The 23693-nt window shown below is 71.6% G+C and overlaps 1 protein-coding gene across 5 annotated transcripts in view; it reads left to right on the top strand.

Moving 5' to 3' along the window:
- The window catches only part of CYTH1 (cytohesin 1), a 50895-nt gene extending 29488 nt beyond the window's left edge, over window positions 1-21407 (top strand). For 4 of the 5 annotated variants that reach the window (XM_089772007.1, XM_089772008.1, XM_089772009.1 and 1 more), the window contains exons 3-13: window positions 326-390; window positions 1024-1090; window positions 2944-3062; window positions 5380-5460; window positions 5596-5708; window positions 6158-6306; window positions 6417-6529; window positions 17641-17719; window positions 18559-18630; window positions 19721-19875; window positions 20104-21407. In XM_089772007.1, the coding sequence (XP_089628133.1) occupies window positions 326-390; window positions 1024-1090; window positions 2944-3062; window positions 5380-5460; window positions 5596-5708; window positions 6158-6306; window positions 6417-6529; window positions 17641-17719; window positions 18559-18630; window positions 19721-19875; window positions 20104-20182 (1092 nt within the window). In that variant the 3' untranslated portion in view covers window positions 20183-21407. The remainder of the gene's footprint in view (window positions 1-325; window positions 391-1023; window positions 1091-2943; window positions 3063-5379; window positions 5461-5595; window positions 5709-6157; window positions 6307-6416; window positions 6530-17640; window positions 17720-18558; window positions 18631-19720; window positions 19876-20103) is intronic. The other variant, XM_075904167.2, reaches the window with a different exon arrangement.
- Window positions 21408-23693: the final 2286 nt, after the last annotated feature.

Below are 23693 nucleotides of genomic sequence, written 5' to 3'. Positions count from 1 at the left end.
CTGGAGATTAGTGCTGGCAGCGCTGCCGGGTGCGGGGCTGGGGCGCTGGGCTGCGAGGGTCCCTGGAGCTCCGTGGGGGGGGGGTCAGGGCTGCCCTCCCGCCCGCGGGTGTCTGGCCTGGTCTGTCCCTTGCCTGCCTGCTGGACGTGTCCTGGCCGGGCAGGTGGGGCCCCGGCTCCGGGTGAGCTGCCTCTGCTGGGAGCAGTGACCCAGGCTCCGGGCCTGTTGCTGGCTGGGAGAGCGAGGCGTGGGCGGGTGGGCGAGCAAACTGATGGGGCAGGAGGCTTGGGGTGGTCCCTGCCCCCATCCCGTGTGTCTCTCCTAGCGGCTGAGAGATGAGATAGCAGAGGTGACCAATGAGATCGAGACCCTGGGGTCCACGGAAGAGAGGTGAGTCCTGCCCGTGGCCCGGCTGGCACAGCAGCACTGGGCTGAGCAGAGTGAGAGCCACAGGCCCTGCCGGGGGGGAGCAAGGCGCCTGTGCGGTGCCCGCCGGGCGGCCAAGCGGGGTTTCTCAGGCCCGCGGCCCAGCGTAAGCCCAGCCTCGCGAGGCCGCAGTCCCACCAGGGCCGGCGCAGGCTGGACCTCCCCGGCCCCCTCCCGTTCCTCAGTGCGGTGGCGGGATCCCGCCTGATCCGCCGCTCCCCAGGGCTCTGTTTTCCGGGCCCAGCCCCTCCGTCTGCCCTGCAGCCGCTCTGCCTCCGCTGCGCCAGACGGTGCCAGCTGGGGATCAGGGAGCCCGACTCGCGGCACCTCTCCCACCCCCTCCCCCGCCTGCCAGGCCCGTCTGCCCGAGAGCGGAGTCAGGCCGGCCCGGGGCAGGCACCCCTGCGCCCCTTCTGGTCCCCGGCTCCCCCTGCTTGCTGGGAGCCCCTCCCCAGCTCATGGCCTTGTGCCGTGGGCAGGGCAGCAGCCTCCAGGCCTCGGCGCAGAGAGCAGGGGGCTCCTACCCGCCTCTCTGGGGACGAGACCCAGGCTGGCACAGGGCTCTGCGCTGGGTGCTGAGCTGGCCTTGTGCCCTAGGAAAACCATGCAGAGGAACAAGCAGGTGGCGATGGGCAGGAAGAAGTTCAACATGGACCCCAAAAAGGTAACAGCAACACCCAGGGGCTGGGCGGCAGGGGGTTCCCTGGGCCCCCAGCTCTCAGTGCAGCCCCGGTTCCTGCCCCGTTGGGCCTGGGACCCAGCACTCTGCAAGCGCAGCCTCCCCCGGGCAGATGCCGGAGGTCAGGCTCTATGGGGCAGCCTGGGGGGGCCACGGCCGGGATGGGATTGAAAGGTCTGGGGGTGGGGCGGCCCATGAACCGGGGGGGGGTGTCTCACCGTTGTGCTGCTTCTGTCTCCGGGCCCCTTCCCGTTGCTCTGCCCCCGGGCCCAGAGCACTGCTGGATTCCCGGGCTCCCTCAGCAGGGGCATTGGTGGGTAGGGGGCACTTGGCGGGGCGGGCTGGGCTGACTCATGGCCGTGGAGCTAAGGGCTGGGTTGTGGAGGGCCCGGGCTTGGTGGGGCCATAGCGTTGAGGGCTGGGCTGGGGAGGGCCCGGGCCTGGCGGGGCCATGGCGTTGAGGGCTGGGCTGGGGAGGGCCCGGGCCTGGCGGGGCCATGGCGCTGAGGGCTGGGCTGGGCTGTGGAAGGCCTGGGCCTGGCGGGGCCATGGCGTTGAGGGCTGGGCTAGGGAGGGCCTGGGCCTGGCGGGGCCACGGCTCTGAGGGCTGGGCTGGGGAGGGCCCGGGCTTGGCGGGGCCACGGCGCTGAGGGCTGGGCTGGGGAGGGCCCGGGCTTGGCGGGGCCATGGCGTTGAGGGCTGGGCTAGGGAGGGCCCGGGCCTGGCGGGGCCACGGCGCTGAGGGCTGGGCTGGGGAGGGCCTGGGCCTGGCGGGGCCATGGCGTCGAGGGCTGGGCTAGGGAGGGCCTGGGCCTGGCGGGGCCACGGCGCTGAGGGCTGGGCTGTGGAAGGCCTGGGCCTGGCGGGGCCATGGCGTTGAGGGCTGGGCTGGGGAGGGCCTGGGCCTGGCGGGGCCATGGCGCTGAGGGCTGGGCTAGGGAGGGCCTGGGCCTGGCGGGGCCATGGCGTTGAGGGCTGGGCTAGGGAGGGCCTGGGCCTGGCGGGGCCATGGCGCTGAGGGCTGGGCTGTGGAAGGCCTGGGCCTGGCGGGGCCATGGCGCTGAGGGCTGGGCTGGGGAGGGCCCGGGCTTGGCGGGGCCACGGCGCTGAGGGCTGGGCTGGGGAGGGCCCGGGCCTGGCGGGGCCATGGCGTTGAGGGCTGGGCTGGGGAGGGCCCGGGCTTGGCGGGGCCATGGCGCTGAGGGCTGGGCTGGAGAGGGCCCGGGCTTGGCGGGGCCATGGCGTTGAGGGCTGGGCTGGGGAGGGCCCGGGCCTGGCGGGGCCACGGCGTTGAGGGCTGGGCTGGGGAGGGCCTGGGCCTGGCGGGGCCACGGCGCTGAGGGCTGGGCTGGGGAGGGCCCGGGCTTGGCGGGGCCACGGCGCTGAGGGCTGGGCTGGGGAGGGCCTGGGCCTGGCGGGGCCACGGCGCTGAGGGCTGGGCTGGGGAGGGCCCGGGCTTGGCGGGGCCACGGCGCTGAGGGCTGGGCTGTGGAAGGCCTGGGCCTGGCGGGGCCATGGCGTTGAGGGCTGGGCTGTGGAAGGCCTGGGCCTGGCGGGGCCACGGCGCTGAGGGCTGGGCTGGGGAGGGCCCGGGCTTGGCGGGGCCACGGCGCTGAGGGCTGGGCTGTGGAAGGCCTGGGCCTGGCGGGGCCATGGCGTTGAGGGCTGGGCTGTGGAAGGCCTGGGCCTGGCGGGGCCATGGCGTTGAGGGCTGGGCTGGGGAGGGCCCGGGCCTGGCGGGGCCATGGCGCTGAGGGCTGGGCTGTGGAAGGCCTGGGCCTGGCGGGGCCACGGCGTTGAGGGCCGACCTCTCAGGCCCCGTTCTCCTGCCTTCCCAGGGGATCCAGTTTCTGATTGAGAACGACTTGCTGAAGAACACCTGCGAGGACATCGCCCAGTTCCTTTACAAGGGGGAGGGGCTGAACAAGACGGCCATCGGCGACTACCTGGGCGAGAGGTACCGCGCCTGGGCGGGCGCTGGAGGGGCAGGGCGGGTCTCCCTGCTGCCTGTGGGGCCGTGGCAGGGGCGGGCGCTGGAGGGGCAGGGCGGGTCTCCCCGCTGCCTGTGGGGCCGTGGCAGGGGCGGGCGCTGGAGGGGCAGGGCGGGTCTCCCCGCTGCCTGTGGGGCCGGGGCCGGGGCGGGCGCTGCCGGGGCAGGGCGGGTCTCCCCGCTGCCTGTGGGGCCGGGGCCGGGGCGGGCGCTGCCGGGGCAGGGCGGGTCTCCCCGCTGCCTGTGGGGCCGGGGTGGGCGCTGGAGGGGCAGGGCAGGTCTCCCCGCTGCCTGTGGGGCCGGGGACGGGGCGGGCGCTGGAGGGGCAGGGCGGGTCTCCCCGCTGCCTGTGGGGCCGTGGCTGGGGCGGGCGCTGCCGGGGCAGGGCGGGTCTCCCCGCTGCCTGTGGGGCCGCGGCGGGCGCTGGAGGGGCAGGGCGGGTCTCCCCGCTGCCTGTGGGGTCGGGGCGGGCGCTGGAGGGGCAGGGCGAGTCTCCCCGCTGCCTGTGGGGCCGGGGCTGGGGCGGGTGCTGCCGGGGCAGGGCGGGTCTCCCCGCTGCCTGTGGGGCCGGGGCGGGCGCTGGAGGGGCAGGGCTGGTCTCCCCGCTGCCTGTGGGGCCGGGGCGGGCGCTGGAGGGGCAGGGCTGGTCTCCCCGCTGCCTGTGGGGCCGTGACCGGGGCGGGCGCTGGAGGGGCAGGGCGAGTCTCCCCGCTGCCTGTGGGGCCGTGGCCGGGGCGGGCGCTGGAGGGGCAGGGCGGGTCTCGCCGCTGCCTGTGGGGCCGGGGCGGGCGCTGGAGGGGCAGGGCTGGTCTCCCTGCTGCCTGTGGGGCCGGGGCGGGCGTTGGAGGGGCAGGGCGGGTCTCCCCGCTGCCTGTGGGGCCGGGGCGGGCGCTGGAGGGGCAGGGCGGGTCTCCCCGCTGCCTGTGGGGCCGGGGCGGGCGCTGGAGGGGCAGGGCGGGTCTCCCCGCTGCCTGTGGGGCCGTGACCGGGGCGGGCGCTGCCGGGGCAGGGCGGGTCTCCCCGCTGCCTGTGGGGCCGGGGCCGGGGCGGGCGCTGGAGGGGCAGGGCGGGTCTCCCCGCTGCCTGTGGGGCCGGGGCCGGGGCCGGGGCGGGCGCTGCCGGGGCAGGGCGGGTCTCCCCGCTGCCTGTGGGGCCGTGGCCGGGGCGGGCGCTGCCGGGGCAGGGCGGGTCTCCCCGCTGCCTGTGGGGCCGTGGCCGGGGCGGGCGCTGCCGGGGCAGGGCGGGTCTCCCCGCTGCCTGTGGGGCCGTGACCGGGGCGGGCGCTGCCGGGGCAGGGCTGGTCTCCCCGCTGCCTGTGGGGCCGGGGCCGTGGCGGGCGCTGGAGGGGCAGGGCGGGTCTCCCCGCTGCCTGTGGGGCCGTGACCGGGGCGGGCGCTGCCGGGGCAGGGCGGGTCTCCCCGCTGTCTGTGGGGCCGTTACCGGGGCGGGCGCTGGAGGGGCAGGGCGGGTCTCCCCGCTGCCTGTGGGGCCGGGGCCGGGGCGGGCGCTGCCGGGGCAGGGCGGGTCTCCCCACTGCCTGTGGGGCCGGGCCGGGCGCTGGAGGGGCAGGGCTGGTCTCCCCGCTGCCTGTGGGGCCGTGACCGGGGCGGGCGCTGGAGGGGCAGGGCGGGTCTCCCCGCTGCCTGTGGGGCCGGGGCCGGGGCGGGCGCTGGAGGGGCAGGGCGGGTCTCCCCGCTGCCTGTGGGGCCGTGACCGGGGCGGGCGCTGGAGGGGCAGGGCGGGTCTCCCCGCTGCCTGTGGGGCCGGGGCCGGGGCGGGCGCTGCCGGGGCAGGGCGGATCTCCCCACTGCCTGTGGGGCCGGGCCGGGCGCTGGAGGGGCAGGGCTGGTCTCCCCGCTGCCTGTGGGGCCGGGCCGGGCGCTGCCGGGGCAGGGCGGGTCTCCCCACGGCCTGTGGGGCCGGGCCGGGCGCTGGAGGGGCAGGGCGGGTCTCCCCGCTGCCTGTGGGGCCGGGGCCGGGGCGGGCGCTGGCGGGTGCGGAGGGGAGAGCGGAGGCCAAGGAGCGTCCTGCCGTCGTGCCCGGCGCTGTGCCGAGGCAGCCTGCACCCTGCCTGCCCGGGGGAGGGGACGGCCCGAAGCCGGCAGTGCCCGTCCCCTGCCCTGTGGCCTCGTGGGCAGCCCTTAAGCCGGGTGCTTGTGGGAGACCCGAGAGCATGGACCAGCCGTGGGCGGGGGAGGGGCGAGGGGCTCCGGCAGGCCTGAGGGTGCCGTGGGGCGGAGGCTCCGGCCGTGACCCGGGCCCTGGCTCTGCTTTGTCCCGGCAGAGACGAGTTTAACATCCAGGTGCTGCACGCCTTCGTGGAGCTGCACGAGTTCACCGACCTCAACCTGGTGCAGGCGCTGCGGTGAGCGGGGGGCTGGGCGGGGGGGCGGCTGGAGCAGGTTTCTGCAGGGAACGGCCCCCGCCCATGGGGGTGTCAGCCCGTGACGGGGCCCGGAGCCCGTGCGCCCCCATCCAGCTGACCCCCCTCCCCCCGCAGGCAGTTCCTGTGGAGTTTCCGCCTGCCGGGGGAGGCGCAGAAGATCGATCGGATGATGGAGGCGTTTGCCCAGCGGTACTGTCAGTGCAATCCCGGCGTCTTCCAGTCCACAGGTAACTCCCGACGCCACCGGCCCAGGCTGCCGGGCAGCTCCGGACCCAGAGGCCTCTGGAGAGAACGGGGGGTCTGCCTGACCCCTGGCTTTGAGCCCCCAGGCTGCCGGGCAGCTCCGGACCCGGAGGCCTCTGGAGAGAACGGGGGGTCTGCCTGACCCCTGGCTTTGAGCCCCCAGGCTGCCGGGCAGCTCCGGACCCGGAGGCCTCTGGAGAGAACGGGGGGTCTGCCTGACCCCTGGCTTTGAGCCCCCAGGCTGCTGGGGCAGGGGCTCTGTGCTGCCTGGGGGGGGAGCCTGGCGGGGAGTGGCGGCTGGTTTGGGCTGTAGGCCCCATGTCTGCCGGGGTCGAGCCTGCAGCCTGCCCCCACGCCCGGCCCCTCGGCTGCCCTTAGCCGTGTGCCGCCCTGCCTGGGGCCCCCTGAGCCGCCTGCCTCCTGTGCCCTGCAGACACCTGCTACGTCCTCTCCTTCGCCATCATCATGCTGAACACCAGCCTGCACAACCCCAACGTGAAGGACAAGCCCACGGTGGAGCGCTTCGTGGCCATGAACCGCGGCATCAACGACGGGGGCGACCTGCCGGAGGAGCTGCTCAGGGTGAGGCTGCGGGCAGGGAGCGGGGGGCTGGGCTGGGCTGGGCTGGCTGGGGCTGGGCTGGCTGGCTGGGGCTGCCCCGCACGTGACCCTCGTGTGCTTCTCTCTGCCAGAATCTCTACGAGAGCATCAAGAACGAGCCCTTCAAGATCCCCGAGGACGACGGCAACGACCTCACCCACACCTTCTTCAACCCCGACCGCGAGGGCTGGCTGCTGAAACTCGGTGAGCGCCCAGCCTGCCCCGGGGAGCTGCCCTGCTCGGACGCCATCCGTGGCCCGAGGCTCAGCCTGCAGGGGATGATGCACGTCCTGGCCCCAGCCCTGCAGCCGCCCCGAGGCTCTTCCACTGGCCCCAGCCAGCCCTGCCGTGCCCTGTGGCGCTGGGCAGCCCTGGGCATGTCCCCCGTGGAACCCGGCCTCCCCTTCTGGTCACGGTGTGGGCGGGGTCGGGGCGGTCCTGGGCGCTGCAGTGCTGGGAGGGAGGGCTGGGGGGGTCTGGGAGGCAGGGGCTGGAGGGATCCTGGGGTGGTGGTGCTCAGGGGGGGCTGGGGGGATCCTGGGGTGGTGGTGTTCGGGGGGGCTGGGGGGATCCTGGGGTGGTGGTGCTCGGTGGGGGCTGGGGGGATTCTCGGGTGGTGATGCTCAGGGGGGGGCTGGGGGGATCCTCGGGTGATGGTGCTCGGGGGGGGCTGGGGGGATCCTCGGGTGGTGATGCTCGGGGGGGGCTGGGGGGATCCTCGGGTGGTGGTGCTCGGGAGGGGCTGGGGGGATTCTCGGGTGGTGGTGCTCAGGGGGGACTGGGGGGATCCTCGGGTGATGGTGCTCAGGGGGGGCTGGGGGGATCCTCGGGTGATGGTGCTCGGTGGGGGCTGGGGGGATCCTGGGGTGATGGTGCTCGGTGGGGGCTGGGGGGATCCTGGGGTGATGGTGCTCGGGAGGGGCTGGGGGGATTCTCGGGTGATGGTGCTCAGGGGGGGCTGGGGGGATTCTTGGGTGGTGATGCTCGGGGGGGGGCTGGGGGGATCCTCGGGTGGCGGTGCTCGGGGGGGGGGGCTGCCGGGGAGGGTCCCGGGGGCTGTGGGGCTGGGGGAGGGGCTGGTTGGAGGATGACGACCGGCGCCCAGCGTCTCCCTACGTCCCCCTGGAGCGCCTCCAGCCCCACTCCCTCCGCGGCAGAAGGGAGCTGCCCAGCCTGCGTGCACCTCCCCCTGCCACAGCCTGGCTCACCCTGCCCCGCACCATCCTCGCACATCTGGCTCCACATGCAGCATGGCCTGGCCTGGCCTCCCCTCCCCTCCCTGTCGCTGCGCCGGCGATTTCTGCGTGGGCCCCTGCAGAGCGTGGGGCTGCGGGGCCGTGGCAGGCCCGGGGAGCAGGCTGACTCTGGGGGTGTTTCCCTGGGGCTCTGGCTGTGGTTTGGACTCTCCCCTCTGTCTCTCTGCCTTGGTGTCAGCCCCTCTGTCGCCGGACAGGCCTAGAGCAGGGGAGCTGGGGTAGGGGCATTGAGCGCAGGCCGCCTGCCCCCCGTGGGGTAACTGGGCCCACGGGCCCCTCGCAGGGCTGGGAATGCGCCAGTGGCCGGGCTGTAGCACGGAGGGCGGAGCCACGCCGCGCACGCCAGCCCCGCCCCCTCCGCCATGCACCGCCCCCACGGCTTGCGTGGCTGCCGCAGCGCCCCCCGGCCGAGACGAGCAGGCAGCTCTGGCTGCCCAGGGCGAGGGCCGCTTTGATTTCTTTGTTTTAATTTTCTTTTCTCCCTCATTTGTATGTTTCCATGATTTTGGCTCTTCCTTTCCTTGCCCCAAACTCCAGGAGGTACGTACCCCCCCCCCCCCCCGCTCTGCTCTGCTCTGCTCTGCCTGCCTGCTGGGGCTTCTTGGTTTCTTTTCTGTTTTGGTTGCAAGTGCTGGGGAGACTCTCATGGCTGCTGCTGCCCATCCGCAGCCCCCGGGGATTCGCTTCCCGAAGGACCGGCCCTCGCGCTCTGCAGCCTGGGCCCCTGTGATCCTGGGCCCCTCTCCTGGCGTGGCCGGGCAAGGCAGCGGCGCTCCAGGACCCAAACCCAGCCAGCCCCTCCCGCGTGTGCGGGGCTGAGCCCAGCCCCAGCCCTGGGCCATGGGCCCGGGGAGGGAGCTGTGGCCATGGGGGCACCCTACTTCCCGGCCTCGCTGCGCTCCCAGGAGTGATGTCGGGAGGCACTGGGGGCGGCTCAGGGCATCCTGCAGTGTGCCAGGGGGCAGCTGGCGCCGGCAGCCCCACGCCCTCGCGGGACCAGGTGGCCTGGCATTGGGCTCTTGCCCTCGGAGCCAGCGCAGCGCCCCACGCTGCAGGGGCAAGGGGAGTCCTTTTCCAGGGCTCCAGGGCTCCTCTTTTCCTGCCCCTCCCATGCTGGGGCGCAGGCTGCAGGGAGCCGGGGGAGCAGCCCTGAGCCAGCAGGGCCGGTGCGTACGGGAGGGGAGCCCTGAGCCCCCGGGCGCTGTCCCACCTTGTTGTCTCTACAGGGCTGGGCAGCGCCTGCTCTGGCGGGGGGCTGGCAGTCACCCCGCTGGGCTGAGCAGAGCTTTCTCCTCCCTTCTCCGAGGCAGTGCCTGCTTCGCAGCCGGGCAGCGCTGGCCAAGGGGCACCCAACGCCCATGCTCAGCCAGGAGTCCGGGCTGCGCGGGCTGCCCTGGCACGGGGATCCTGCCCGGAGCCTCCATCCCCGAGCCCCAGCAGCGGCAGGGCACCCCTGGGCGGGCCCTGGCCCCCACGGCGCTGCAGACACGGTGCTTCCCCCACGGGCTCTCACAGCCGCCCTGCCCCTGCCTCTCGCTTCTCTCTGCGGCCTTGGCAGAGAGCTCTCCGGCTTTCCCTGGGCTGGCCGTGCCCAGCAGCGTGGAGCCCTCCGGGACAGGCCTGGCTCTCAGCCCCCAGCTGTCCCGGGTGCTGGCTCGGCTCCGGCCCTGTGTGCGGGCTTGGGAGTGGGGCCCATGCCCAGGGCTGATCCAGCCCCATCAGCAGTGCCTAGCAGGGCACCTGTCGCACGGCACCCTGGCCCTGCACCTCCTTGGGGCTGGACGCCCCTCTCGGCCCCTCCAGGACGTGTCGGCAGGGCGGCTGGCCCGGGCGCTGCCACGACTCTTCCACCTGGGCCGCAGTCTGCCCTGATGGAGCAGCGAGAGGAGGTTGGGGAGAGCAGCCTGACCCGGAGTGAGGGTCCCCCTGGCCTGGCTCACCTGGCACGTCTGCTGACCCTGGCACACTAAAAATCAAAAAGGGGTCCGAGCAAAGATGGAAACTCGGGCAAATGCCAAAGGATGAATCTAGGCAAACGGCACAGGCATGCAGGGGCGAGATTACAAAGGCGAAGGCCCAGAATGAGCTCAGACTAGCTACAGGCAGAAAGGGAAACACGAAGCCCTGTAACAGGTCCCCAACCTTCTGGGGCTGCCGCGCGCCCAGGGCTGGGGCACACGAATGGCTTGGCCGGCCCTGGTTGCTCGGCGGGGGCCACTGTTCTATAAATAGATTAGATGCAAGAGGAAGCCCAAGGACAGGGCAGGCCCATCGCTCAGTGAGGAGGGAGAAGCAGTAACAGGGAACTTGGAAATGGCGGAGATGCTCAATGACTGCTTGGTTTCGGTCTTCAGTCTGCGTCAGCAACCTGGAAACAAGTTAAAATCACCTAGAAAGGTTAGATGCCTGCAAGTCACCAGGGCCTGCTGAAATGCACCTAGAATACTCAGGGAGCTGACAGAGGAGAGATCTGAGCCTCTAGCTGTCATCTTTGGAATATCATGGGAGACAGGAGAGATTCCAGAAGACTGGAAAAGGGCAAATCTAGTGCCCATCTATAAAAAGGGGAATAAGAACAACCCAGGAAAGTACAGACCAGCCAGTTTAACTTCTGTGCCAGGGAAGACAAAGGAGCAAGTAATTAAGGAATCATCTGTAAACATAGGGAACAGCCAGCATGGATTTGTAAAGAACAAATCATGTCGAACAAATCTGATAGCTTTCTGTGATAGCGTAACGAGTCTTGTGGATAAGGGAGAAGCGGTGGACGTGGTATACCTAGACTTTAGTAAGGTATTTGATATGGCCTTGCATGATATTCTTATCAATAAACTAGGCAAATACAACTTAGACGTGGCTACTATAAGGTGGGTGCAGAACTGGCTGGATAACCATTCTCAGAGTAGTTATTAGCAGGTCACAATCCTGCTGGAAGGGCAGAACAAGTGGGGTTCCGCAGGGGTCTGTGTTGGGACCAGCTCTGTTCAGTATCTTCATCAATGATTTAGATATCAGCATAGAAAGGACGCTTATTAAGTTTGCAGATGATCCCAGGCTGGGAGGGGTTGCAAGTGCTTTGGAGGATGGGTCAGAATTCAAAATGATCTGGACAAACTGGAGAAATGGGTTGAGGGGAACAGGGTGAAGTTCAATAAGGACACATGCAAAGTGCTCCACGTAGGGAGGAACAATCCGTGTCACACACACGATGGGAAGCGGCTCTCTAGGAAGGAGCCCCGCAGAAAGGGATCCAGGGGTCGGAGTGGACCACAAACTAAATGAGTCAACAGTGTGACACTGTTGCAAAAAAAGCAAATGTGATTCTGGGCGGCATTAGCAGGTGTGTTGTGAGCGAGACACGAGGAGTCGTTCCGCTCTGCTCTGCGCTGGTTGGCCTCAGTTGGAGTGTTGTGTCCAGTGCTGGGCATTGCATTTCAAGAAAGATGTGGAGAAATTGGAGAGGGTCCAGAGAAGAGCAACGAGAATGATGCAAGGTCTAGAGAACATGAGCTATGAGGGAAGGCTGAAGAAATTGGGTTTGTTTAATGTGGAAAAGAGAAGACTGAGAAGGGACACGAGAGCAGTTTTCAGGTCTCTAAAAGGGTGTGTCAAGGAAGAGGGAGAAAACTTGTTCCCCTTGGCCTCTGAGGACAGGACAAGCAGCAATGGGCTTCAACTGCAGCAAGAGAGGTTGACACTTCCTCCCTGCCGGGGTGGTGAAACACTGGAGTAAGTTGCTTGGGGAGCTTGTGGAATCTCCATCCCTGGGGATATTTAAAAATAGGGTAGATAGACACCTGTCAGGGACGATCGAGACGGTGCTGGGTCCTGCCATGAGGGGACTGGACTTGACTCTCGAGGTCCCTTCCAGTCCTACTATTTATGATTCTATGTGCAGATCCACCTGCTCCATTTCAGGGCATCTCGTAATATTGAAACTTGCGGAGAAAACATCTTGGAACCCGAATTCCAGAAAACCTGGGTCACCCTGTCCCACCAGTGGCCGGTCCCGTCTTACAACCTCGACCCTTCCCCCGGCGCCCGGTCCCGTCTTACAACCTCGACCCTTCCCCCGGTGCCTGGTCCCGTCTTACAACCCCGACCCTTCCCCTGGCGCCCGGTCCCGTCTTACAACCTCGACCCTTCCCCCGGTGCCCGGTCCCGTCTTACAACCTCGACCCTTCCCCCGGCGCCCGGTCCCGTCTTATAACCTCGACCCTTCCCCCGGCGCCCGGTCCCGTCTTACAACCTCGACCCTTCCCCCGGCGCCCGGTCCCGTCTTACAACCTCGACCCTTCCCCCGGTGCCCGGTCCCGTCTTACAACCTCGACCCTTCCCCTGGCGCCCGGTCCCGTCTTACAACCTCGACCCTTCCCCGGCGCCCGGTCCCGTCTTACAACCTCGACCCTTCCCCCGGCGCCCGGTCCCGTCTTACAACCTCGACCCTTCCCCGGCGCCCGGTCCCGTCTTACAACCCCGACCCTTCCCCTGGCGCCCGGTCCCGTCTTACAACCCTGACCCTTCCCCCGGCGCCCGGTCCCGTCTTACAACCTCGACCCTTCCCCCGGCGCCCGGTCCCGTCTTACAACCTCGACCCTTCCCCCGGCGCCTGGTCCCGTCTTACAACCTCGACCCTTCCCCTGACGCCCGGTCCCGTCTTACAACCTCGACCCTTCCCCCGGCGCCCGGTCCCGTCTTACAACCTCGACCCTTCCCCCGGCGCCCGGTCCCGTCTTACAACCTCGATCCTTCCCCCGGCGCCCGGTCCCGTCTTACAACCTCGACCCTTCCCCCGGCGCCCGGTCCCGTCTTACAACCTCGACCCTTCCCCCGGCGCCCGGTCCCGTCTTACAACCTCGATCCTTCCCCCGGCGCCCGGTCCCGTCTTACAACCTCGACCCTTCCCCCGGCGCCCGGCCCCGTCTTACAACCTCGACCCTTCCCCCGGCGCCCGGTCCCGTCTTACAACCTCGACCCTTCCCCCGGCGCCCGGTCCCGTCTTACAACCTCGACCCTTCCCCCGGCGCCCGGTCCCGTCTTACAACCTCGACCCTTCCCCCGGCGCCCGGTCCTGTCTTACAACCTCGACCCTTCCCCTGGCGCCCGGTCCCGTCTTACAACCTCGACCCTTCCCCCGGCGCCCGGCCCCGTCTTACAACCTCGACCCTTCCCCCGGCGCCCGGTCCCGTCTTACAACCTCGACCCTTCCCCCGGCGCCCGGTCCCGTCTTACAACCTCGACCCTTCCCCCGGCGCCCGGTCCCGTCTTACAACCTCGACCCTTCCCCTGGCGCCCGGTCCCGTCTTACAACCCTGACCCTTCCCCCGGCGCCCGGCCCCGTCTTATAACCTCGACCCTTCCCCCGGCGCCCGGTCCAGTCTTACAACCTCGACCCTTCCCCCGGCGCCCGGTCCCGTCTTACAACCTCGACCCTTCCCCCGGCGCCCGGTCCCGTCTTACAACCTCGACCCTTCCCCTGGCGCCCGGTCCCGTCTTACAACCCCGACCCTTCCCCCGGTGCCCGGTCCCGTCTTACAACCTCGACCCTTCCCCCGGCGCCCGGTCCCGTCTTACAACCTCGACCCTTCCCCCGGCGCCCGGTCCCGTCTTACAACCTCGACCCTTCCCCCGGCGCCCGGTCCCGTCTTACAACCTCGACCCTTCCCCTGGCGCCCGGTCCCGTCTTACAACCTCGACCCTTCCCCCGGCGCCCGGTCCCGTCTTACAACCTCGACCCTTCCCCCGGCGCCCGGTCCCGTCTTACAACCCCGACCCTTCCCCCGGCGCCCGGTCCCGTCTTACAACCCCGACCCTTCCCCTGGCGCCCGGTCCCGTCTTACAACCTCGACCCTTCCCCCGGCGCCCGGTCCCGTCTTACAACCTCGACCCTTCCCCTGGCGCCCGGTCCCGTCTTATAACCTCGACCCTTCCCCCGGCGCCCGGTCCCGTCTTACAACCTCGACCCTTCCCCTGGCGCCCGGTCCCGTCTTACAACCTCGACCCTTCCCCCGGCGCCCGGTCCCGTCTTACAACCTCGACCCTTCCCCCGGTGCCTGGTCCCGTCTTACAACCTCGACCCTTCCCCCGGTGCCTGGTCCCGTCTTACAACCTCGACCCTTCCCCCGGCGCCCGGTCCCGTCTTACAACCTCGACCCTTCCCCTGACGCCCGGTCCCGTCTTACAACCTCGACCCTTCCCCTGGCGCCCGGTCCCGTCTTATAACCTCGACCCTTCCCCCGGCGCCCGGTCCCGTCTTACAACCTCGACCCTTCCCCCGGCGCCCGGTCCCGTCTTATAACCTCGACCCTTCCCCCGGCGCCCGGTCCCGTCTTACAACCTCGACCCTTCCCCCGGCGCCCGGTCCCGTCTTACAACCCCGACCCTTCACCTGGCGCCCGGTCCCGTCTTACAACCTCGACCCTTCCCCCGGCGCCCGGTCCCGTCTTACAACCTCGACCCTTCCCCCGGCGCCCGGTCCCGTCTTACAACCTCGACCCTTCCCCCGGCGCCCGGTCCCGTCTTACAACCTCGACCCTTCCCCCGGCGCCCGGTCCCGTCTTACAACCTCGACCCTTCCCCCGGCGCCCGGTCCCGTCTTACAACCTCGACCCTTCCCCTGGCGCCCGGTCCCGTCTTACAACCTCGACCCTTCCCCCGGCGCCCGGTCCCGTCTTACAACCTCGACCCTTCCCCCGGCGCCCGGTCCCGTCTTACAACCTCGACCCTTCCCCCGGCGCCCGGTCCCGTCTTACAACCTCGACCCTTCCCCCGGCGCCCGGTCCCGTCTTACAACCTCGACCCTTCCCCTGGCGCCCGGTCCCGTCTTATAACCTCGACCCTTCCCCCGGCGCCCGGTCCCGTCTTACAACCTCGACCCTTCCCCCGGCGCCCGGTCCCGTCTTACAACCCCCCGATCCTGTCTTACAACCTCGACCCTTCCCCCGACGCCCGGTCCCGTCTTACAACCTCGACCCTTCCCCCGGCGCCCGGTCCCGTCTTACAACCTCGACCCTTCCCCCGGCGCCCGGTCCCGTCTTACAACCTCGACCCTTCCCCCGGCGCCCGGTCCCGTCTTACAACCTCGACCCTTCCCCCGGCGCCCGGTCCCGTCTTACAACCTCGACCCTTCCCCCGGCGCCCGGTCCCGTCTTACAACCTCGACCCTTCCCCCGGCGCCCGGTCCCGTCTTACAACCTCGACCCTTCCCCCGGCGCCCGGTCCCGTCTTACAACCCCCCGGTCCTGTCTTACAACCTCGACCCTTCCCCTGACGCCCGGTCCCGTCTTACAACCTCGACCCTTCCCCCGGCGCCCGGTCCCGTCTTACAACCTCGACCCTTCCCCCGGCGCCCGGTCCCGTCTTACAACCTCGACCCTTCCCCCGGCGCCCGGTCCCGTCTTACAACCTCGACCCTTCCCCCGGCGCCCGGTCCCGTCTTACAACCTCGACCCTTCCCCGGCGCCCGGTCCCGTCTTACAACCTCGACCCTTCCCCCGGCGCCCGGTCCCGTCTTACAACCTCGACCCTTCCCCCGGCGCCCGGTCCCGTCTTACAACCTCGACCCTTCCCCCGGCGCCCGGTCCCGTCTTACAACCTCGACCCTTCCCCCGGCGCCCGGTCCCGTCTTACAACCTCGACCCTTCCCCCGGCGCCCGGTCCCGGCTTACAACCTCGACCCTTCCCCCGGCGCCCGGTCCCGGCTTACAACCTCGACCCTTCCCCCGGCGCCCGGTCCCGGCTTACAACCTCGACCCTTCCCCCGGCGCCCGGTCCCGTCTTACAACCTCGACCCTTCCCCGGCGCCCGGTCCCGTCTTACAACCTCGACCCTTCCCCCGGCGCCCGGTCCCGTCTTACAACCTCGACCCTTCCCCCGGCGCCCGGTCCCGTCTTACAACCTCGACCCTTCCCCCGGCGCCCGGTCCCGTCTTATAACCTCGACCCTTCCCCCGGCGCCCGGTCCCGTCTTACAACCTCGACCCTTCCCCCGGCGCCCGGTCCCGTCTTACAACCTCGACCCTTCCCCCGGCGCCCGGTCCCGTCTTACAACCTCGACCCTTCCCCCGACGCCCGGTCCCGTCTTACAACCTCGACCCTTCCCCCGACGCCCGGTCCCGTCTTACAACCTCGACCCTTCCCCCGACGCCCGGTCCTGTCTTACAACCTCGACCCTTCCCCTGGCGCCCGGTCCCGTCTTACAACCTCGACCCTTCCCCCGGCGCCCGGTCCCGTCTTACAACCTCGACCCTTCCCCCGGCGCCCGGTCCCGTCTTACAACCTCGACCCTTCCCCCGACGCCCGGTCCCGTCTTACAACCTCGACCCTTCCCCCGACGCCCGGTCCCGTCTTACAACCTCGACCCTTCCCCCGACGCCCGGTCCCGTCTTACAACCTCGACCCTTCCCCCGGCGCCCGGTCCCGTCTTACAACCTCGACCCTTCCCCCGGCGCCCGGTCCCGTCTTACAACCTCGACCCTTCCCCTGACGCCCGGTCCCGTCTTACAACCTCGACCCTTCCCCTGGCGCCCGGTCCCGTCTTACAACCTCGACCCTTCCCCCGGCGCCCGGTCCCGTCTTACAACCTCGACCCTTCCCCCGGCGCCCGGTCCCGTCTTACAACCTCGACCCTTCCCCCGGCGCCCGGTCCCGTCTTATAACCCCGACCCTTCCCCCGGCGCCCGGTCCCGTCTTACAACCTCGACCCTTCCCCCGGCGCCCGGTCCCGTCTTACAACCTCGACCCTTCCCCCGGCGCCCGGTCCCGTCTTACAACCTCGACCCTTCCCCCGGCGCCCGGTCCCGTCTTACAACCTCGACCCTTCCCCCGGCGCCCGGCCCCGTCTTACAACCTCGACCCTTCCCCCGGCGCCCGGCCCCGTCTTACAACCTCGACCCTTCCCCCGGCGCCCGGTCCCGTCTTACAACCTCGACCCTTCCCCTGGCGCCCGGTCCCGTCTTACAACCTCGACCCTTCCCCCGACGCCCGGTCCCGTCTTACAACCTCGACCCTTCCCCTGGCGCCCGGTCCCGTCTTATAACCTCGACCCTTCCCCTGGCGCCCGGTCCCGTCTTACAACCTCGACCCTTCCCCTGGCGCCCGGTCCCGTCTTACAACCCCGACCCTTCCCCCGGCGCCCGGTCCCATCTTATAACCCCGACCCTTCCCCCGGCGCCCGGTCCCGTCTTATAACCCCGACCCTTCCCCTGGCGCCCGGTCCCGTCTTACAACCTCGACCCTTCCCCCGACGCCCGGTCCCGTCTTACAACCTCGACCCTTCCCCTGGCGCCCGGTCCCGTCTTATAACCTCGACCCTTCCCCTGGCGCCCGGTCCCGTCTTACAACCTCGACCCTTCCCCCGGCGCCCGGTCCCGTCTTACAACCTCGACCCTTCCCCCGACGCCCGGTCCCGTCTTACAACCTCGACCCTTCCCCTGGCGCCCGGTCCCGTCTTATAACCTCGACCCTTCCCCTGGCGCCCGGTCCCGTCTTACAACCTCGACCCTTCCCCTGGCGCCCGGTCCCGTCTTACAACCCCGACCCTTCCCCCGGCGCCCGGTCCCATCTTATAACCCCGACCCTTCCCCCGGCGCCCGGTCCCGTCTTATAACCCCGACCCTTCCGCCGGCGCCCGGCCCCGTTTAACACCCAGAGCGGGCGGCTTTGCGCCGGGGATAAGGACGTTGCGATGAGGCCAGCGTGGGGCCGCTCCGTGTCCGCGCTGGCCCCAATCGAGTTCTCTCAAAGCACCGTGTCTCCGAACCGCCCGGCTGTCACATCGGCCCCTCCCAGCTCCGGTCCTGGCTCTGCTTCCAGCTGCCGCTCACGTCCTGCCACTGTGGCTTTGTGCTGCCTGTTGCTGTTGGGCCTGGCCCCGTGGTCACAGGTGGGGCTGGCCGGTGCTGCTTATGCCCGGGCTCTGTGCTCTGCCGGACGCTTACTGTTCTGTCTGTGCTCGTCCGGGGCGCTCGCTGCCGTAGCCTGCCAGGAGCCGGCCGTGCCCCGAGGCTGCAGCCTGGGCTGGTGGGTGGGCGCGCTGTCAGCCGGGCCCCTCTCTCGTTGGCAGGTGGCCGGGTGAAGACGTGGAAGAGGCGCTGGTTCATTCTGACCGACAACTGCCTTTACTACTTCGAGTACACCACAGTGAGTGCCCAGCCCGGAGCCCGCTGGCCCTCCGCCTCCGGCCTGCGCAGGGCCCGGGGCGAGGGGCGAGTGCCGGGCAGGAATGCCATGGGGGTGCCTGGGCTGGCTGCACCCCATACTAGAGGGGTAAGGACACGGGTGGGGAGTTTCCAGGTTGCTGACGGAGGCTGTGACCAGTCTGCTCACCTCAGAGCCCTGCAGGTCGGGGGCAGGCGGAGGCTGGCCAGGGCTGGAGCCGCGCCACAGGAGGGTCAGGGAGCCCTGCGGGTGGGGGGCAGGCAGAGGCCGTGCCACGGGGGGAGGGGGCAGGCTGGGGGTCAGGGAGCCCTGTGGGTTGGGGGCAGGCAGAGGCCGTTCCACAGGGGGGGCAGGCTGGGGATCAGGGAGCCCTGCGGGTTGGGGGCAGGCAGAGACCGTGCCACAGGGGGCAGACCGGGGGTCAGGGAGCCCTGCGGGCGGGGGGCAGGCGGAGGCCGTGCCACAGGGGGGCAGACCGGGGGTCAGGGAGCCCTGCGGGCGGGGGGCAGGCGGAGGCCGTGCCACAGGGGGGCAGACCGGGGGTCAGGGAGCCCTGTGGGCGGGGGGCAGGCGGAGGCCATGCCATGGGGGGGCAGGCCGGGGGGCAGGGAGCCCTGCGGGTGGGGGGCAGGCAGAGACCGTGCCACAGGGGGGCACACCGGGGGGCAGGGAGCCCTGCGGGTGGGGGGCAGGCGGAGGCCATGCCCTGGGGGGGCAGGGAGCCCTGTGGGCGGGGGGCAGGCGGAGGCCGTGCCCTGGGGGGGCAGGGAGCCCTGCAGCTCCGTGGCTAACCTCTCCCCTCTTCGCCCGGCCTCCCACAGGATAAGGAGCCTCGAGGCATCATCCCCTTGGAGAACCTGAGCATCCGTGAGGTGGAGGACTCCAAAAAGCCGGTGAGTCTGGGGGCGTGTGCCCCCCGGGCCGGGCTCTGTGTGGCTGTGGGCACGGGAGCGCCTGGGGCTGTGGCCCGGGCCGTGAGATTGGCATGGGTTGCGTCACACCTGCTCACGGCTCTGCCCCCCCCCCGGGGCTGCGCGTGCCCTGCTCGCGGCTCTGCCCCCCCCCGCTCGCGGCTCTGCCCCCCCCCGGGGCTGCACGTTCCCTGCTCGCGGCTCTGCCCCCCCCCGGGGCTGCGCGTTCCCTGCTCCCGGCTCTGCCCCCCTCGGGGCTGCACGTTCTCTTCTCGCGGCTCTGCCCCCCCCCGGGGCTGCACGTTCTCTGCTCGCGGCTCTGCCCCCCCCCCGGGGCTGCACGTTCTCTGCTCGCGGCTCTGCCCCCCCCCGGGGCTGCGCGTTCCCTGCTCGCGGCTCTGCCCCCCCCCCGGGGCTGCACGTTCTCTGCTCGCGGCTCTGCCCCCCCCCCGGGGCTGCACGTTCCCCGCTCGCGGCTCTGCCCCCCCCCCCGGGGCTGCACGTTCCCTGCTCGCGGCTCTGCCCCCCTCCCCCCCCGGGGCTGCGCGTTCCCTGCTCCCGGCTCTGCCCCCCCCCGGGGCTGCACGTTCTCTGCTCGCGGCTCTGCCCCCCCCCGGGGCTGCGCGTTCCCCCCCCGCGGCTCTGCCCCCCCCCCCCCCGGGGCTGCGCGTTCCCTACTCGCGGCTCTGCCCCCCCCCGGGGCTGCACGTTCTCTGCTTGCGGCTCTGCCCCCCCCCCCCGGGGCTGCGCGTTCCCCCCCCGCGGCTCTGCCCCCCCCGGGGCTGTGCGTTCTCTGCTCGCGGCTCTGCCCCCCCCCGGGGCTGCACGTTCTCTGCTTGCGGCTCTGCCCCCCCCCCCCGGGGCTGCGCGTGCCCTGCTCGCAGCTCTGCCCCCCCCCGGGGCTGCGCGTTCCCCCCCCGCGGCTCTGCCCCCCCCCCCGGGGCTGCGCGTTTCCCCCCCCGTGGCTCTGCCCCCCCCCCCCCCGGGGCTGCGCGTTCCCTGCTCGCGGTTGGCGTCTCGCTGGGCAGCGGCAGGCGCCTGCGGGGGGCTCACGTGTCTCCTTCCTTCTCAGAACTGCTTTGAGCTCTACATCCCCGACAACAAGGACCAGGTGATCAAGGCCTGCAAGACGGAGGCGGACGGGCGGGTGGTGGAGGGGAACCACACGGTGTATCGCATCTCGGCCCCCACCCCCGAGGAGGAGGAGGAGTGGATCAAGTGCATCAAGTGAGCGCTGCTGGCTGGCCCCGGGGCGGGGGGCTGGGCCAGGTTCTCCGGGCTGCCCGCTGGGGCCCGGCAGGAGGCCGCTGCACGGGCCAGGCCATGGCTCTGCCCCCTGGGGCCTGCCCAGGGTTACGCGGCGTCTGTGGCAGGGCCCTGGCCTGTCCCTTTGCCCCGGGGCAGCGGCTCCTCCCATGAGCCCGTCTCCCATTTCCACGTCCTTTCCCCTGCCAGGGCAGCGATCAGCAGGGACCCCTTCTACGAGATGCTGGCGGCGAGGAAGAAGAAGGTGTCCTCCATGAAGAGACACTAGCAGCTGGGCCGATGTTCCCCTCCCTCGGAGAGGGGGAGCGCAGGCAGCCAGGCAGGGCCCCTCCGGCAGCCCGCACCGCCTGGCTCCCCAGGGACTAGCTTCAGCTTCTGCAGTTTTGTTGCTGGGGGGGTCCGGGGGGTCCTAGGCCACAGCTCTGAGCCGGCAGCCGTGGGCGCCGTCTGCAAAGCAACCTCCCTGCCAGCTGCGCAGGAGCGTGGGGCTGGCGGCTCCCTTCCCACGTCCGCACGGCCGGGGGGAAACTTCTCTGCCCCGCTGGAGCCCCTGTGTCTGGGGGCCGAGGCGCCTGGGGCAGCCTGCGTGGGGAGGGGCCGGGAGGGTGTGATGGGGCCGCAGGCTGAGAGCAGCCTGTCCAGGTGCACCACACACCTGCCTCTGCTACTTCTCGGGGGGAGGGAGGCTCTTGGCCTGGCGCCCGTGGTGGGGCCGGGCCGGGCACTGGTGAAGCACTGGGGGGGTGGCACGGTGGCGGCCCTCGGGGCGGGTCGTTCCGCAGCAGGCGCTCGGCTGGGGCGGGCAGGAGGGAGGCGCCGGGCGTGGGCCCGAGTCGGCCCGTCCACCCTCGTTCTAGAGGGCAGCGGGCTGCCCTGGGCCCTGGCGCTCTCGGCCACGGCGAGCCCCAGGGATCTGGCGGGCGGGGGGTTGGCGGGGTCCGAAAGCGGCGGGGTGCCCTCCTCGGGCCCATCGCCGTCGCCGCTGCACGGGGCCAGCCTGCTCCTGGCACTGGAGCCATTGTGAGCTGGGCCAGAACGTGGTCCGTGGCCGAGGGCTGCCACGGCTCCCGGCTGCGCCTCCTGCAGAGGGAATCCCCAGGGCCCGGGGCGGCTGCGCAGGCGGGAGAGGGGCAGGGGCAGGTGGGCACGGGCCCGGGTCCTGCTTTTAGCACAACTGGGGTGTGGGGGCTGTGGAGCGGGCGAGACGGGCGTCCTGAGAAGGGCTGGACGCTGCCCTGCCTGTGGGGCCCCGGCCGCGCCCTGCGCCCTGCTGCCCTGGCCGGGGGCGGCGCCCGCACGCTCGCCCTCTATTTATCGGAAGTGTAAATACTCTGTATAGTTTTCTCCGCCGAGGTTATTTTGTATTGGTTGAAGTTCTGTGCGGGCCGGGCAGCGTCCGGGCTCCAGTCTCATTCTAGCTCCTCGGTTCTTTGCCCCGGCCTCGGACGCGAGCGCTGAGGATCTGCAGCAAATAAAGGTCAAACTTCCGCTCAGCCTCCTGGGCCGTCTCGCTCGCTGTCTCCCCGCGGGGCGCCCTGCCGCCTCCTCGCCCGGCGGAGCCTCTCCCTGCCCCAGTGCTGGGGGGGCACCTGTCTCCCCGCGGGGCGTCCTGCCGCCTCCTCGCCCGGCGGAGCCTCTCCCTGCCCCAGTGCTGGGGGGGCACCTGTCTCCCCGCGGGGCGTCCTGCCGCCTCCTCGCCTGCCGGAGCCTCTCCCTGCCCCAGTGCTCTTGGGGGGGCACCCGTCTCCCCGCGGGGCGTCCTGCCGCCTCCTCGCCTGCCGGAGCCTCTCCCTGCCCCAGTGCTCTTGGGGGGGCACCTGTCTCCCCGCGGGGCGTCCTGCCGCCTCCTCGCCCGGCGGAGCCTCTCCCTGCCCCAGTGCTCTGAGGGGGCACCTGTCTCCCTGCGGGGCGTCCTGCCGCCTCCTCGCCCGGCGGAGCCTCTCCCTGCCCCTGTGCTCTTGGGGGGGCACCTGTCTCCCCGCGGGGCGTCCTGCCGCCTCCTCGCCCGGCGGAGCCTCTCCCTGCCCCAGTGCTCTTGGGGGGGGGGCACCTGTCTCCCTGCGGGGCGTCCTGCCGCCTCCTCGCCCGGCGGAGCCTCTCCCTGCCCCTGTGCTCTTGGGGGGGCACCTGTCTCCCTGCGGGGTGTCCTGCCGCCTCGCCCGGCGGAGCCTCTCCCTGCCCCAGTGCTCTTGGGGGGGCACCTGTCTCCCCGCGGGGCGTCCTGCCGCCTCCTCGCCCGGCGGAGCCTCTCCCTGCCCCAGTGCTGGGGGGGGCACCTGTCTCCCCGCGGGGCGTCCTGCCGCCTCCTCGCCTGGCGGAGCCTCTCCCTGCCCCAGTGCTCTTGGGGGGGCACCTGTCTCCCCGCGGGGCGTCCTGCCGCCTCCTCGCCCGGCGGAGCCTCTCCCTGCCCCAGTGCTGGGGGGGGCACCTGTCTCCCCGCGGGGCGCCCTGCCGCCTCCTCGCCTGCCGGAGCCTCTCCCTGCCCCAGTGCTGGGGGGGCACCTGTCTCCCCGCGGGGCGTCCTGCCGCCTCCTCGCCCGGCGGAGCCTCTCCCTGCCCCAGTGCTCTTGGGGGGGCACCTGTCTCCCTGCGGGGCGTCCTGCCGCCTCCTCGCCCGGCGGAGCCTCTCCCTGCCCCAGTGCTCTTGGGGGGGGCACCTGTCTCCCTGTGGGGCGTCCTGCCGCCTCCTCGCCCGGCGGAGCCTCTCCCTGCCCCAGTGCTCTTGGGGGGGGCACCTGTCTCCCCGCGGGGCGTCCTGCCGCCTCCTCGCCTGGCGGAGCCTCTCCCTGCCCCAGTGCTCTTGGGGGGGGCACCTGTCTCCCCGCGGGGCGTCCTGCCGCCTCCTCGCCCGGCGGAGCCTCTCCCTGCCCCAGTGCTCTTGGGGGGGCACCTGTCTCCCCGCGGGGCGTCCTGCCGCCTCCTCGCCTGCCGGAGCCTCTCCCTGCCCCAGTGCTGGGGGGGCACCTGTCTCCCTGCGGGGCGTCCTGCCGCCTCCTCGCCCGGCGGAGCCTCTCCCTGCCCCAGTGCTCTTGGGGGGGGCACCTGTCTCCCTGTGGGGCGTCCTGCCGCCTCCTCGCCCGGCGGAGCCTCTCCCTGCCCCAGTGCTCTTGGGGGGGGCACCTGTCTCCCCGCGGGGCGTCCTGCCGCCTCCTCGCCCGGCGGAGCCTCTCCCTGCCCCAGTGCTCTTGGGGGGGCACCTGTCTCCCCGCGGGGCGCCCTGCCGCCTCCTCGCCCGGCGGAGCCTCTCCCTGCCCCAGTGCTGGGGGGGCACCTGTCTCCCTGTGGGGCGTCCTGCCGCCTCCTCGCCCGGCGGAGCCTCTCCCTGCCCCAGTGCTCTTGGGGGGGGCACCTGTCTCCCCGCGGGGCGTCCTGCCGCCTCCTCGCCCGGCGGAGCCTCTCCCTGCCCCAGTGCTCTTGGGGGGGGCACCTGTCTCCCCGCGGGGCGTCCTGCCGCCTCCTGGCCCGGCGGAGCCTCTCCCTGCCCCAGTGCTGGGGGGGGGGCACCTGTCTCCCCGCGGGGCGTCCTGCCGCCTCCTCGCCTGCCGGAGCCTCTCCCTGCCCCAGTGCTCTTGGGGGGGGCACCTGTCTCCCCGCGGGGCGTCCTGCCGCCTCCTGGCCCGGCGGAGCCTCTCCCTGCCCCAGTGCTGGGGGGGCACCTGTCTCCCCGCGGGGCGTCCTGCCGCCTCCTCACCCGGCGGAGCCTCTCCCTGCCCCAGTGCTCTTGGGGGGGGCACCTGTCTCCCCGCGGGGCGTCCTGCCGCCTCCTCGCCTGCCGGAGC

The sequence above is a fragment of the Pelodiscus sinensis genome, chromosome 20 (assembly GCF_052426305.1).
Source record: "Pelodiscus sinensis isolate ZL-2025 chromosome 20, ASM5242630v1, whole genome shotgun sequence".
NCBI classification, from domain to species: domain Eukaryota; kingdom Metazoa; phylum Chordata; order Testudines; family Trionychidae; genus Pelodiscus; species Pelodiscus sinensis.
The sequence above is the reverse complement of the archived record's forward strand: the minus strand, read 5'-3'. Positions and strand labels throughout refer to the sequence as shown.